This window comes from Salmo salar, chromosome 05 (assembly GCF_965601325.2).
Source record: "Salmo salar chromosome 05, fSalSal1, whole genome shotgun sequence".
Lineage (NCBI taxonomy): Eukaryota > Metazoa > Chordata > Actinopteri > Salmoniformes > Salmonidae > Salmo > Salmo salar.
Window position 1 is genome coordinate 74391220 of NC_138295.1, and position 15227 is coordinate 74406446.

Genomic DNA, 15227 nt, shown 5'->3' on the forward strand with positions numbered 1-15227 from the left:
GTAAATAGATAGAACACATCAAGTCAAACTTGTCTGGTCATCACCTTACAACCCTCGTCTTTCCTGGCCATGTAGTTCAACACAGCTGCATCGTAGATAAAGGCATCCAACTTCCTGTAGAGAGAGCGGGGGAGTTAATAGAACAGGGGGATGGGGTAGAGAAAGAGAAAGGCAAGAGCTGAGAGAGTGAGAGAGATCTGAAGTTAGAACGAGAGAGAGGGAGGAGAGAAAGGGAGAACGTGCCAAAGAGAGTGAAACGTGAAGAGAGTGAAAGAGAGAGGGGATGGAAGGTGGAGAGAGAAGGATTTATACAGTACTGTGAGAAAAGAGATGGGAGGAGAGAGCGAGGGAAAGAAGATTTACACACTTCCGGGGCAAAAGACACATGGGGGAGAGAGATAGAGAGTGATGAGGATTATAAAGTTTAAGCACAAACACACCGAGAGAACACACAGGGGAGGAAATAACCAGAGAGAGAGAGAGAGAGAGAAGAGGGGTGAGAGAGGAAGACAGAGGGAGCGACAGAGAGCATCTCATTCCCAGCACATTAACAGTGTTCTATAAATGGGGTGGCGAGGCAATCGGGGAGAGATGATGACAGGGGCTTAGTGACAGTAAACTGTAAGGATTATACAACCCAGCAGACATATGATGCAGATTTAACAAGAGAGGAAGAGAGAAGGAGGGAAAAGAAGAGAGGTATGCAGAGAGAAGGAGAGGGTAGAGGAGAGGAGAGGGATGCAGAGAGAAGGCGAGGAGAGGGTAGAGGAGAGGGATACAGAGAGAAGGAGAGGAGAGGGTAGAGGAGAGGGATGGAGAAAGAAGGAGAGGAGAGGGTAGAGGAGAGGGATGGAGAAAGAAGGACAGGAGAGGGTAGAGGAGAGGGATGGAGAGAGAAGGACAGGAGAGGGTAGAGGAGAGAGATGAGAGATGAGAGAGAAGGACAGGAGAGGGTAGAGGAGAGAGATGGAAGGAGAAGGAAAGGAGAGGGTAGAGGAGATAGATGGAAAGAGAAGGAGAGGAGAGGGTAGAGGAGAGAGACGGAAAAAGAAGGGGAGGAGAGGGTAGAGGAGAGGGATGGAGAGAGAAGGGGAAGAGAGGGTAGAGGAGAGGAATGGAGAGAGAAGGACAGGAGAGGGTAGAAGAGAGGGATGAGAGAGAAGGAGAGGAGAGGGTGGAGGAGAGGGATGGAGAGAGAAGGAGAGGAGAGGGGGAGAGGAGAGTGATGGAGAGAGAAGGAGAGGAGAGGGGGGAAGTATTTGACTGTTTCTGTAATATAGAGTGGGACAGAGAGGACGTTTTAGGGTGAGAAGTTTTAGGGTGAGAGGTTGATATTGTAAGAGTGAAGTTTAGGGGAAAGAGTGAGAGTGAGGGGATCATCACATAGACATAGTTCAGATCCCAGAGGGGACAGAAAGAAAGACAGACCCAGTCTTGAGGTTGTTAATGGCGTCCTCCACCCCTCTCTGGTTATATTTGACCATGTAATGGTGCATGCCAGGGTAGTTACTGCGGATGTTCTTCTCTGTACTCCCGTTGGGCACCGTGCCAAACTTCAGAGGGGGGTACTGCTCTGTGGGGTGCTGGAACTGAAAGAGAGGTGAGAAAGGTGAATTTGAGCTGGGCTAAACACCCCTATTTTATGTAGAAACAGTGGGCCTATATTTGAATAGAGAGGGGAGAAGCCTGTGCTTTGCTACAGTACAAGGAAGTATATTTTTTTCTACATCAGAGAACCATAGAGACCAAACCACATAAACAGTATGAATCCAGTTGTAAAATAAATGTATCTGTAGCCATGTCCAATCACCATAACACTGAGCAGTATCACTACAACAAAGTATTGACCATAAAGCACTGAGCTGTAATAGACCATGACAGTACACTCAACATCAAGCTCAAAATACCATGCTATCATATTCAACCAAAACATTGAACATCAGAAAGCAGAGAGAGAGAAAGAGAGAGAGAGAGAGAGATAGAGAGAGAGAGAGAGAGAGAGAGAGAGAGAGAGGAGGGAGCCTTGACATCAAAGTGTGCTTGCGAGTGAAATTGATGTTAAACTGAACATATTTTTAAAGATTGGTACATCAGAATCGAACCCTTACCTATAACCCTTACCTATAACCCTTACCCACCTTACAAAAAAACCACACCATCATTCTTCAATGTTTACCTTTTTGTCTGAGAGTCCAGAGACAGTGTCTATGTACTCCTCCTGGATCATGAAGGCAGCCAGGTTGGCTGTGTAGGAAGCCAGGAAGATGACAGCGAAGAAGGCCCAGATCAGCACCATGATCTTACTGGTGGTTCCTCTGGGGTTCTCCACCGGGACCGAGTTATTGAACACAATGGCCCACAGCAACCATACAGACTTTCCTATGGTGAACGTAGAGCCTCCTGCCTCTAGATGGAGAGAGGGAGATAAGGATAGAGGGAGAGGAGGGGGTGGGGTGGGGGGAGAGCAGGGTTGGGGCAGAGAAGGAGTTTGGTGGGGTGGGGTATGAGGGAGAGAGAGAGAGAGAGAGAGAGAGAGAGAGAGAGAGAGGGAGGATGTGAGGGAAAAGGAGGAGGAGAGTCCCTCACTGGAAAAGTATGAGTGCATCCAGGCAATAGTCCTCTCAATAGAACTTTAAATGAAGGCCTGCAGTGTTAAAGGGATACCAGCATGCTAGCAGATACCAATAGACTTCCAGTCATTGCGCTAACGCTAGTTAGTATTGGCTCGCGAAACCACCTCTAACTTCCTTCATACTGGACACAGAGACATACAAATAGTATCCATCAGTTAATCTGACTTTGGGGAAGTGGATGAAGGGAGTCGTTGGCAAAATCCGAATTACAGTCTCCCTTTAATACACTCAGTAGTGGACAAACCAGTGCTATAGTTTAGGACTCAACAACAAGTGTTTTCAACCCATTTTACTGTATATAACACCCTAAGCAACGTTATGGACAATATTGTTCCACTCAAGATGAACTAAATATCCAAAACCCCTGGAATGACTGATCCATGCCTTATGATAAGGTATTGGTACTGACCTTGTTTTTAGCATACATTCTTGTGTTTTATTTCCTGTTTTTATTTGATCTGACATAGTATTGATTCCATGCTCTTTTTAAGATCCTATTGTGGATTTTCTATTTCTTTACCTTTGGTATTGAACACTGCATTGATGAGGAAGAGCTTTAAAGTAAGCATTTCACTGTACTGTTTACACCTGTTGTATCCCATGCACGTGACATAAACTTTGATTTGATATAAGTAGATAAAACCTTGCGGATTCCCTCTCAAGCACTTTCAGTAAATATTGAACACCACCGCTTTCAACACTGAGATGTAATCATACACTTAATTTCACCACTCATGGTCCAATCTTCACCAAGATCAAACACTAGAACACTTATTTTAAATGACAGGAAAAAGGGATGAGAGATAAGAGAGATTAAGGGAATGTGTGAGAGGAGGACAGAGGTAAAATATGTACAGCGCAGCAGTCATGCTGTAAAAGATTGGAGAGAGGGAGAGAGAGAGAGGGAGAGAGAGAGAGGGAGAGAGAGAGAGAGAGAAAGGGAGAGAAATAGAGAGAGAAATAGAGAGAGAGAGAAAGGGAGAAAGAGGAAAATAGAGAGAGAGAGAGAGAGAGAGAGAGATGAGAGAGAGAGAGAGAGAGAGAGAGAGAGAGAGAGAGACCAAAGAGAGAGAAGGAGAGAGAGCGCGGAGGTATCGGACAGAGGCGGGAAGCATACAGAATATGACAGCGGTGCAAACTGCACTGCTAAATAATATATGTCTGCTTCAATATTAAACAAATAGGGCTGCAATGCAACATATGAGAGAAAGTATTGGTTTCCATCCTCTGATACACACACTTTGATACCAATCTATTTTTCTGCAGTGATACTTGATTGACTGACCAACCAACATCAACAACAACAACAACAGCACAAACAAGGCATAGAAATGTCCTGTGGTGATGGACATGTACATCAGCCAAACACTGTGTAGGGAGGGTATTCTGGAATGTTCTGTCACTTGACCTATGAGACACTGAACATATAGAACAACTGTATGGAATTGTGTATCCATTCAGTCACCTAGGAAACAACATGGCTACCAAACATGGACCTAGCATAGCCTCTTTCTAATGGAACTCTGTCACTTACTCTTTCCGCTGGAAAGGCTGCGGTTGTATCCGACTGGACTGAAGAACTCAAATATGAAGACGGTCACAGCCACCACGGTCAGGCACATGACGAACATCATCACCCACACTGCTGGACTGTAGGGCTCTGAGGGAGAGGAGAGGAGAGGAGGGGAGAGGAGAGGAGAGGAGAGGAGAGGAGAGGAGAGGAGAGGAGAGGAGAGGAGAGGAGAGGAGAGGAGAGGAGAGGAGAGGAGAGGAGAGGAGAGGAGAGGAGAGGAGAGGAGGATCAACAAAGACATTCAGTATAAACACAACTTAGAACACTTTAATAACTCTACCTACATGTACATATTACCTCAACTAACCAGTACCCCCTTAGAACACTTTAATAACTCTACCTACATGTACATATTACCTCAACTAACCTGTACCCCCTTAGAACACTTTAATAACTCTACCTACATGTACATATTACCTCAACTAACCTGTACCCCCTTAGAAGACTTTAATAACTCTACCTACATGTACATATTACCTCAACTAACCTGTACCCCCTTAGAACACTTTAATAACTCTACCTACATGTACATATTACCTCAACTAACCTGTACCCCCTTAGAACACTTTAATAACTCTACCTACATGTACATATTACCTCAACTAACCTGTCCCCCTTAGAACACTTTAATAACTATACCTACATGTACATATTACCTCAACTAACCTGTACCCCCTTAGAAGACTTTAATAACTCTACCTACATGTACATATTACCTCAACTAACCTGTACCCCCTTAGAACACTTTAATAACTCTACCTCCATGTACATATTACCTCAACTAACCTCTACCCCCACACACTGACTCTGTACCGGTACCCCCACATACTGACTCTGTACCTGTACCCCCACACACTGACTCTGTACCTGTACCCCCACACACTGACTCTGTACTGGTACCCCCACACACTGACTCTGTACGGGTACCCCCACACACTGACTCTGTACCTGTACCCCCACACACTGACTCTGTACCTGTACCCCCACACACTGACTCTGTACCCGGTACCCCCACACGCTGACTCTGTACTGGTACCCCCACACACTGACTCTGTACCTGTACCCCCACACACTGACTCTGTACTGGTACCCCACACACTGACTCTGTACTGGTACCCCCACACACTGACTCTGTACCTGTACCCCCACACACTGACTCTGTACCTGTACCCCCACACACTGACTCTGTACTCGTACCCCCACACACTGACTCTGTACTGTTACCCCCACACACTGACTCTGTACTGGTACCCCCACACACTGACTCTGTACCGGTACCCACACACACTGACTCTGTTCTGGTACCCACACACACTGACTCTGTACTGGTACCCACACACACTGACTCTGTACCGGTACCCCCACACACTGACTCTGTACCGGTACCCACACACACTGACTCTGTACTGGTACCCACACACACTGACTCTGTACTGGTACCCACACACACTGACTCTGTACCGGTACCCACACACACTGACTCTGTACTGGTACCCCCACACACTGACTCTGTACTGGTACCCCCACACACTGACTCTGTACTGGTACCCCCACACACTGACTTTGTACTGGTACCCCCGCACACTGACTCTGTACCGGTGCCCCCGCACACTGACTCTGTACCGGTGCCCCCGCACACTGACTCTGTACCGGTGCCCCCGCACACTGACTCTGTACCGGTGCCCCCGCACACTGACTCTGTACCTGTACCCCCACACACTGACTCTGTACTGGTACCCCCACACACTGACTCTGTACTGGTACCCCCACACACTGACTCTGTACCTGTACCCCCACACACTGACTCTGTACCTGTACCCCCACACACTGACTCTGTACTCGTACCCCCACACACTGACTCTGTACTGTTACCCCCACACACTGACTCTGTACTGGTACCCCCACACACTGACTCTGTATCGGTACCCACACACACTGACTCTGTTCTGGTACCCACACACACTGACTCTGTACTGGTACCCACACACACTGACTCTGTACCGGTACCCACACACACTGACTCTGTACCGGTACCCCCACACACTGACTCTGTACTGGTACCCACACACACTGACTCTGTACTGGTACCCACACACACTGACTCTGTACCGGTACCCACACACACTGACTCTGTACTGGTACCCCCACACACTGACTCTGTACTGGTACCCCCACACACTGACTTTGTACTGGTACCCCCACACACTGACTCTGTACCGGTGCCCCCGCACACTGACTCTGTACCGGTGCCCCCGCACACTGACTCTGTACCGGTGCCCCCGCACACTGACTCTGTACCGGTGCCCCCGCACACTGACTCTGTACCGGTGCCCCCGCACACTGACTCTGTACCGGTGCCCCCGCACACTGACTCTGTACCGGTACCCACACACACTGACTCTGTTCCGGTGCCCCCCGTATATAGTCTCGCTATTGTTATTTTACTACAGCTCTTTAATTACTTGTTACTTTTATTTCTTATTCTTATCATATTTTTTGGAAACTGCATTGTTGGTTAGGGGCTTGTAAGTAAACCTTTCACTGTAAGGTCTACACCTGTTGTATTCGGCGCATGTGACTAATAAAATGTGATTTGATTTGATTTGTTGATAGAGGCGACAGAGAATCCATCAGAGCCCAAACCAATCTAAGTTACAGAGCTCCGCGAGCAAACAAACCAGCTAGCTAACACAGCATAACCCACTACTCCAGTGTTTCTGTGTCTTCCAGTCCATTCAGTTTACTGTAATTCAATCTAAAAAAGTATTTCACCTGCTGACAGACTGGAAGTATAAGCTGAAACAACGTGACAAAGTAAAAGTAACAACAAATGCAAGTAAAGATTGAACCATTTGACGGAACCACAGTACTTTTGAATTGGGAGAGGGTAAGCTGATCCTAGATCTGTGCATAAGGTTCACTTACATTTTAGTCATTTAGCAGACTCTCTTATCCAGAGTGACATACAGTTAGTGCATTCATCTTAAGATACAGTAGCTAGGTGGGACAACCACACATCACTGTCATTGTAAGTACACTTTTCCTCAATAAAGTAGCTATCAGCAAAGTCAGAGCTAGATATGGAGGGGGTGGAGAGTCATGTGCAAGTGAGAATTTAATTTTTACCTGGACCATCAATAATGTCCAGATATACTTCAACCTCAACAGTCATCAGTTCCTTCACTCACCCAGGAAGGCAGAGGGTGAGACGGTTCCGTTGCTCCGGGAGACCATGACGCTGATGCCCGTCTCCACGAAGGGGACGGAGAAGTCCACGACCTCTGACCTCTCCTCGTTGATGGTGAGGGATCCGATGGCCATGTCTGCTCGCTGTCCCACCACCTGATGGACGGGAGGAGAAACTACATTCAGAGAGATAGAGGAGTACACTGGCCTCATAACACATTATTATAGGATAAACTACATTCAGAGAGATAGAGGAGTAGACTGGCCTCATAACACATTATTATAGGAGAAACTACAGTCAGAGAGATAGAGGGGTACACTGGCCTCACAACACATTATTATAGGATAAACTACAGTCAGAGAGATAGAGGGGTACACTGGCCTCATAACACATTATTATAGGATAAACTACATTCAGAGAGATAGAGGGGTACACTGGCCTCATAACACATTATTATAGGATAAACTACATTCAGAGAGATAGAGGAGTAGACTGGCCTCATAACACATTATTATAGGATAAACTACATTCAGAGAGATAGAGGGGTACACTGGCCGTATAATACATTATTATAGGAGAAACTACAGTCAGAGAGATAGAGGAGTAGACTGGCCTCATAACACATTATTATAGGAGAAACTACATTCAGAGAGATAGAGGAGTAGACTGGCCTCATAACACATTATTATAGGAGAAACTACAGTCAGAGAGATAGAGGGGTACACTGGCCTCATAACACATTATTATAGGATAAACTACATTCAGAGAGATAGAGGAGTAGACTGGCCTCATAACACATTATTATAGGATAAACTACATTCAGAGAGATAGAGGGGTACACTGGCCGTATAATACATTATTATAGGAGAAACTACAGTCAGAGAGATAGAGGAGTAGACTGGCCTCATAACACATTATTATAGGATAAACTACATTCAGAGAGATAGAGGAGTACACTGGCTGTATAATACATTATTATAGGAGAAACTACAGTCAGAGAGATAGAGGAGTACACTGGCTGTATAATACATTATTATAGGAGAAACTACAGTCAGAGAGATAGAGGGGTACACTGACCTCATAACACATTATTATAGGATAAACTACATTCAGAGAGATAGGGGGGTACACTGGCCTCATAACACATTATTATAGGAGAAACTACAGTCAGAGAGATAGAGGAGTACACTGGCCTCACAACACATTATTATAGGATAAACTACATTCAGAGAGATAGAGGGGTACACTGGCCTCATAATACATTATTATAGGAGAAACTACAGTCAGAGAGATAGAGAGGTACACTGGCCTCATAACACATTATTATAGGATAAACTACATTCAGAGAGATAGAGGGGTACACTACCTCATAACACATTATTATAGGATAAACTACATTCAGAGAGATAGAGGGGTACACTGGCCTCACAACACATTATTATAGGATAAACTACAGTCAGAGAGATTGAGGGGTACACTGCCACATAACACATTATTATAGGAGAAACTACAGTCAGAGAGATAGAGGGGTACACTGCCACATAACACATTATTATAGGAGAAACTACAGTCAGAGAGATAGAGGGGTACACTGGCCTCACAACACATTATTATAGGATAAACTACAGTCAGAGAGATAGAGGGGTACACTGGCCTCATAACACAGTATTATAGGATAAACTACATTCAGAGAGATAGAGGGGTACACTGGCCTCACAACACATTATTATAGGATAAACTACAGTCAGAGAGATAGAGGGGTACACTGCCACATAACACATTATTATAGGAGAAACTACAGACAGAGAGATAGAGGAGTACACTGGCCGTATAATACATTATTATAGGATAAACTACATTCAGAGAGATTGAGGGGGTACACTGCCTCATTACACATTATTATAGGAGAAACTACAGGCAGAGATAGAGGCTACAGACAGATTATAACACAGGTCTAAAAACAACCCCTATCCTCCTTCGCCTCGTCCATACACCTATAACAGGGTTCCCCAACTGGCGGCCCGTGGCCTGAATTTGGCCCGCGGGTGGTTTTATTTGGTCCCCCAAGTCAACAAATTATTTGTAATTCTGTTACGGCCCCCCGACCATCCGCTCAAGAACAAATCGGTCCGAGGCTGAATATAGTTGATGATCCCTGACCTATAACCTGTCAGACCCTAGATATGGGTTAGCACCTTATGTAGTCTGCTGAATGGGCTACAACACAGTTTAAACACCAGCGCCACGTGTCTCCTCCTACACATCTCTTCATCACACAAAGTGAGTTAGCCCCCCCCATCTAAATCGAAAATTGCTGTGTCGGCTGATTGAATAAGTGAAATGTTAATCTGCATTAAACACGGCACCTCCTCATTTCAGAGTAAATCAGCAGAAAAGGGGGAGCGAGCAGCAACGCAACACACACAGTCAAGTCTCTGGATTTGCTACCTGATCAAAGAACGGCAGGCTTTGAAACATCTGATCAAAAGACAGAAATTAGCCTGAGAAAGTAAAACGCACTTCACCATTTGCATGTGAATATAGGTGGATAGACACCATTGGTCCTGGTTCAAGTCATAAAGATGACAGATAAAGAAGTAAAGTAGGGAGTGAGATTGTTTTTGCTGCCATGACAACCAGGCTGTACCAGCGTTCCCGTGGGACCTGAGGAGGTGCAGCGGGACACTTCCACCAAAAATCTCCCCCCTGTTCCACTCGCTCACAGTGTGTGTGTGTGTATGTGCCTGTGTGTGTGTGTGTGTGTGTGTGTGTATGTATGTATGTATGTGTGTGTGTGTGTGTGTGCTGGTATGTGTGTGTGTGTGTTCACGTATGTGTGTGTGTGTGTGTGTGTGTGTGTGTGTGTGTGTGTGTGTGTGTGTGTGTGTGTGTGTGTGTGTGTGTGTGTGTGTGTGTGTGTGTTGTGTGTGTGTGTGTGTGCTGGTATGTGTGTGTGTGTGTTCACGTATGTGTGTGTGTGTGTGTGTGTGTGTGTGTGTGTGTGTGTGTGTGTGTGTGTGTGTGTGTGTGTGTGTGTGTGTGTGTGTGTGTGTGTGTGTGTGTGTGTGTGTGTGTGCGTGTGTGTGTGCGTGTGTGTTCACTATGCGTGTGTGTGCAGGACACTTTCCCGAAACAACAGCCCCCTGTTTAGCTCTCAGAGGGCCTGCCAGAAAAAGAGCTGTAATACCCAGGGGGTGTCTGTGACTGTGACCATGTGACCATGTGTCAGGCTGTGTCTATGAGGAAGACAAAGGGCGAAAGAGAAAAAACATTGTTTGTATGTCTGTGTGTGTTCATGTGTGCACATGCTTGTCAATGTTGCGTGCGTGCATCCGTGCTTCTGTGTGTTCTGTGTTCTGTGTGTCACTAAGTCACTCTGGATAAGAGTGCCTGCAAAATGAATAAAATGTAAGTGTGAGTAAGTGCGTGCCTGTGTGTATGTACAGTATGTATGTGTGTGTGCATGTGTGCTTCTCTCTCTGTGTGTGTGTGTGTGTGTGTGTGTGTGTGTGTGTGTGTGTGTGTGTGTGTGTGTGTGTGTGTGTGTGTGTGTGTGTAATAAACAATGTATGTCTGTGAGTGCTGGCTGTGGTTAAGGGCCCATAACTCTGCCTGTGACTGATGTGACACCCAGCGTTTAACTGGTTGCCCCGGAGGCAGCAGCATAGGCCAGGGAACGCTTGAACATACACACACACACACTAAGTTAAGCTACAGCAACCTACACAGACACACTGAGGAAAAACACAAACACATGCGCAGTGCTACATACACGTACATTCTCATGCAGCGCTATAGTCGTACAACAGTGAAACACACAGAAACAGCAAGCCTGACCTTCCAACCAAGGAGAAAAAACACCTTACGAGGTCCTTAACTTCCATAAATCATGACCTCTGAACCAGAGGAACAGTCACGTGACCTCACACTAATCCATCAATCATCAGCCATCCAATCAATCAAATGTTATTTGTAATGGCAGCAGGCAGTGTGCCAAGTCTCACTGCTCCTCTCCTCTCTGGCGACAGCTGCTGTGGAAAGTAGCTTTGACCTTTTCCCAACAACTATTATGGTCAAGAAGAACTACGTACTGTAGCCTACCAATGTCTAATCAATGTCTAATCAATCATTCACGTTTTACTGACCTCTCCAATCATGCCGTTCCACACTCCATCAATCTTCTTCCCGTGCTTTCCATTGGTCACCAGATAGAGGTCATAGGTGAAACCCACGATCTTGGCCAATCGTTTGAGGATGTCGATGCAGAAGCCCTTACAGCACTGTTTCTTTGGGGGATCCTGGACAGGAATACTGGAGGGAGGAAGGAAGAGGGATACAAGGTGCAGGAGAGGAAAGAGAGAGAGAGAGAGAGAGAGAGAGAGAAAGAAAGAGAAAGAGAAAGAGAAAGAGGACGGAGTGAGTGAATGAAAGAAAGTGAGAGAGAGAGAAAATATATAACATTTAAAAGATGTTGTTATATTTAAGACAAAGAATGTCTCTCTTCCTCAGTCAGGGCCACACTCCATACAGGAAATCACAGTTATGGATTATGCCTTTAAGTGAGAGTCAAATTGTCCTGCCACATGATAATTGTTCTCATCCTTCCTAGAGGTGGTGAACCGTGAGGCGTGGACCTCTATTGCAGCTCTATTGTGTTCGTGTCCAATTCAACCCCCATATATCTTCAACTGAATCACATATAACCCTATATACCATCTGGGCTCACACTCACCACTACACGATCGAGAAGGATGAGAGGTTATGTGGAGAGTGGAGGGTTAATACGTGATTTGTTTGTGTTCAATACACCATGAAAGTGATTATGTCATTTGTTGACACCACGTGATCATTACACTGGAGACACATGATACTATGAAGGTCGATCTGTGAAAAACGACAGTTACATTTTGCTGATGTGTTTGGCTCCAAGGGGGTCTTGTTGCCACTGTACTGTATGTGTGTCACATGGGGATGACCCGTATTTTACTGTGTCCTCCAAGACCCTGGACAGTCCCCTGATGAAGTGTCCCGGGGTAAGGAATGTATTTTATTGTGTATTGGACAGGAACATAATTGTCTGATTTGACCCGTCACCCCTGCCTTCTGACCTGGCGTTGAGGGGTCGTCGGCAGGGTACAGAGTCTCTGATGCAGGTGTTGGAGGCGGCGTCAGCCAGCTCCACGATGACAAACGGACGTTCCTCCAGAGTGACCACGCGCAGGTGCTGGGCGCCATCAGGCGGTTGGAGGAACGGACCGTAACGCGACCACGCTGGATAAACCAAATCCAACTTACCGTTCTCCCAGATCCCTACCTGGGAAAAGAGAAGGGAGTGGGTTAGACAGGACACACACAAACACACTCCCATCAACCAACCCCTGTCACATCAGTCACAGCTTTCCTGTTTGCATGTTATTTTGGCATTAATACGTGTCACATATCAGTTTGCAAACAATTTAAAAATAATATATCAATGAGTTAATAAAGCCACATACAAACATGGTCTCTTTTTTGTTTTCATGAGTAAGGCAGCTCCAAAATGCAGGTGTTTCAGCCTAGCTCAGTGCTTTCTGTGGTGGTGGGGCGGGACAGCAGAAAATACGGAGCATTGCGCCGTTATTGGCTCAGTGTTCCGTCACTCATGGGAACACTACGTCACCACCAAGTCTAGAGCTAGAAAATTTTAGCCCCTTGGGTGCTGCCATAGAGTTACATTAGAAGTGTCCATCCAAGAAGGCTCAAGGTCATTGGCCACAGATAAAATGACGTCAAATCACATTATATCTACCGTAGCTTTGATTGGACTGATCATGTCAACATCATACTTTCAAAATCTTAGCTAGCAGTCATCATCATGAATCACGTCGACAATCTACTGGCAAATCCTTTCTTCCAGTTCCCAGTTGTTTTGAAAGCATCCAGAGAATGACAGACTTTGATGACAAAGTTTGATGACAAAATTTGCCCACGAAAGGCCGCGGGGCCACCTTCCTGTTCAAGTGAGCACAGCACAACAAGGTGAGTCCAAAAATGTCTTGTATGCTGCTGCATAAATTATGTAATATGCCAGGGAGATATGTATACTGTAGCTAAGAAAGTAATACTAAGTGTATGTTGTGTAGTAAGCTGTTAGTAGCCCATGTGCCTCACCCTAATAATTTGGTCTATTTTCACCTATTAATTTCACCTACTGTTCTGACTTGGTGGTGTATATTTAGCCTATAACTTGTTTTTGAGAAATATAATCATTGAATATTGTAAGAGTTATCCTACGGTTCTGACTTGGTGTACAGGGAGAACGCTGTAAGAACGGCCCATGTTCTGAATTCTGATGCTGTACATTTCAAAAGTGCTGAACAAATAGTTATATTGACTATGTCTATCCTAGCTTTCTCTTTAATGTCATAACCGAAATTACGCATTGCCTCTTATCCGCTTGTCATCCCCTTATGCCATAGCTTGTACTGTACATCTCAATTGTCAGTAGAAACCACATTTGTTTAAGCAAGTCAGCCATATCAGCTATGTTTTTTTAAAAGGCAGTAAATGAGGCTGAATGAACTGTTTTGCTGCCAGACAAGGCTCCGCTGAAAGCCAGGTGTAGCAGTGGTAAGGTGTTGGGACTCTGCTGTTGGAACAGCTTTATGTAGGCCCTAACAGTTTGTGGGCACCGATTGTCACCATTATAGGGCAATTCATGTATTGTTTAGTGTTGTGTTGTGTAGTGGCTTTACTGGCATACATTCCACATTACATTTTTCCCCCCACCAACATTTACATGCTAAAATCGCCACTGAGTGTGCCATCCAGTTTATTATATTGTACAGTACTGTATGTGAACCAGTGAGTAGAGAAACAACAGATCTGACAGCGTTTCAACCACATCCCCCTCAGACGAAACAGCCAGTCAACAGCCAGTCAACAGACAGGAAGAGAACATTCAGACCCAGGATTCTCTCAACCACACACACACACACACACACACACACACACACACACACACACACACACACACACACACACACACACACACACACACACACACACACACACACACACACACACACACACACACACACACACACACACACACACACACACACAGCAGCCAAACCAGGGGTATTGGAATAGCGGTAATCCACACAGAAAGAGCCATAAAGAGTTATTTAAATTTAAGCAATGAGAGACACATAAAGAAGACTTCACACTAGAACTGAACAACAGTGTTCCCTTCAGACGGAGGTCTTTCAACAGATCTAAAGTCTTTGTCTTGCCACTATTGAGTCCAGTGATCTGGAAAAGGAGTACTGTAGCCTGGGATTGAATATAGCGTACCAAGCTGATGTTCTGACTGAATAACTTTAACTACATAAACCAGCCACTAGATCAGCTGCAGTACAGATATATAAAGATTAAGGTTGAGTTCAATAGGAGAAAACAATTAAACGTCCACAAAACCTATACGAGAAAAACTGTTCTGTGAAGGTGTACATAAAGAAAACATTCAAACCAAAGATCCTGTCTAAAATAAAATACGATTCTGAAGGAAAAAAGAGCTCAACGATGTTCAGCAACGTTCAAAACCCCTTGTGCAGTGTTTCTTTAGTAGAAACAAGCTGTGTCAGCGCTTTTTTGTTTGTTGATAATGTTAAACAACGTTCAGTACCATAGTGAATGCTTCTGTGCTAGCCTAGCAGTGTTGCTCCCACAGAGGACAGGAGAGCAGTGTTAGTGCTGGGTAATGTTTAGCAGTGTTGCTCCCACAGAGGACAGGAGAGCAGTGTTAGTGCTGGGTAATGTTTAGCAGTGTTGCTCCCACAGAGGACAGGAGAGC

The 15227-nt window shown here is 45.3% G+C and overlaps 1 protein-coding gene across 1 annotated transcript in view; it reads right to left on the reverse strand.

Annotated features, from left to right (window-relative positions):
- LOC106605741 (uncharacterized) overlaps positions 1-15227 on the reverse strand; it is a 67226-nt gene that overhangs the window by 23538 nt on the left and 28461 nt on the right. Inside the window, exons 6-12 of the mRNA XM_082974947.1 lie at positions 12502-12707; positions 11539-11704; positions 7395-7548; positions 4168-4293; positions 2177-2406; positions 1429-1589; positions 45-114 (exon numbers count right to left, since the gene is read on the reverse strand). Of these exons, the coding sequence (XP_082831073.1) occupies positions 45-114; positions 1429-1589; positions 2177-2406; positions 4168-4293; positions 7395-7548; positions 11539-11704; positions 12502-12707 (1113 nt within the window). The remainder of the gene's footprint in view (positions 1-44; positions 115-1428; positions 1590-2176; positions 2407-4167; positions 4294-7394; positions 7549-11538; positions 11705-12501; positions 12708-15227) is intronic.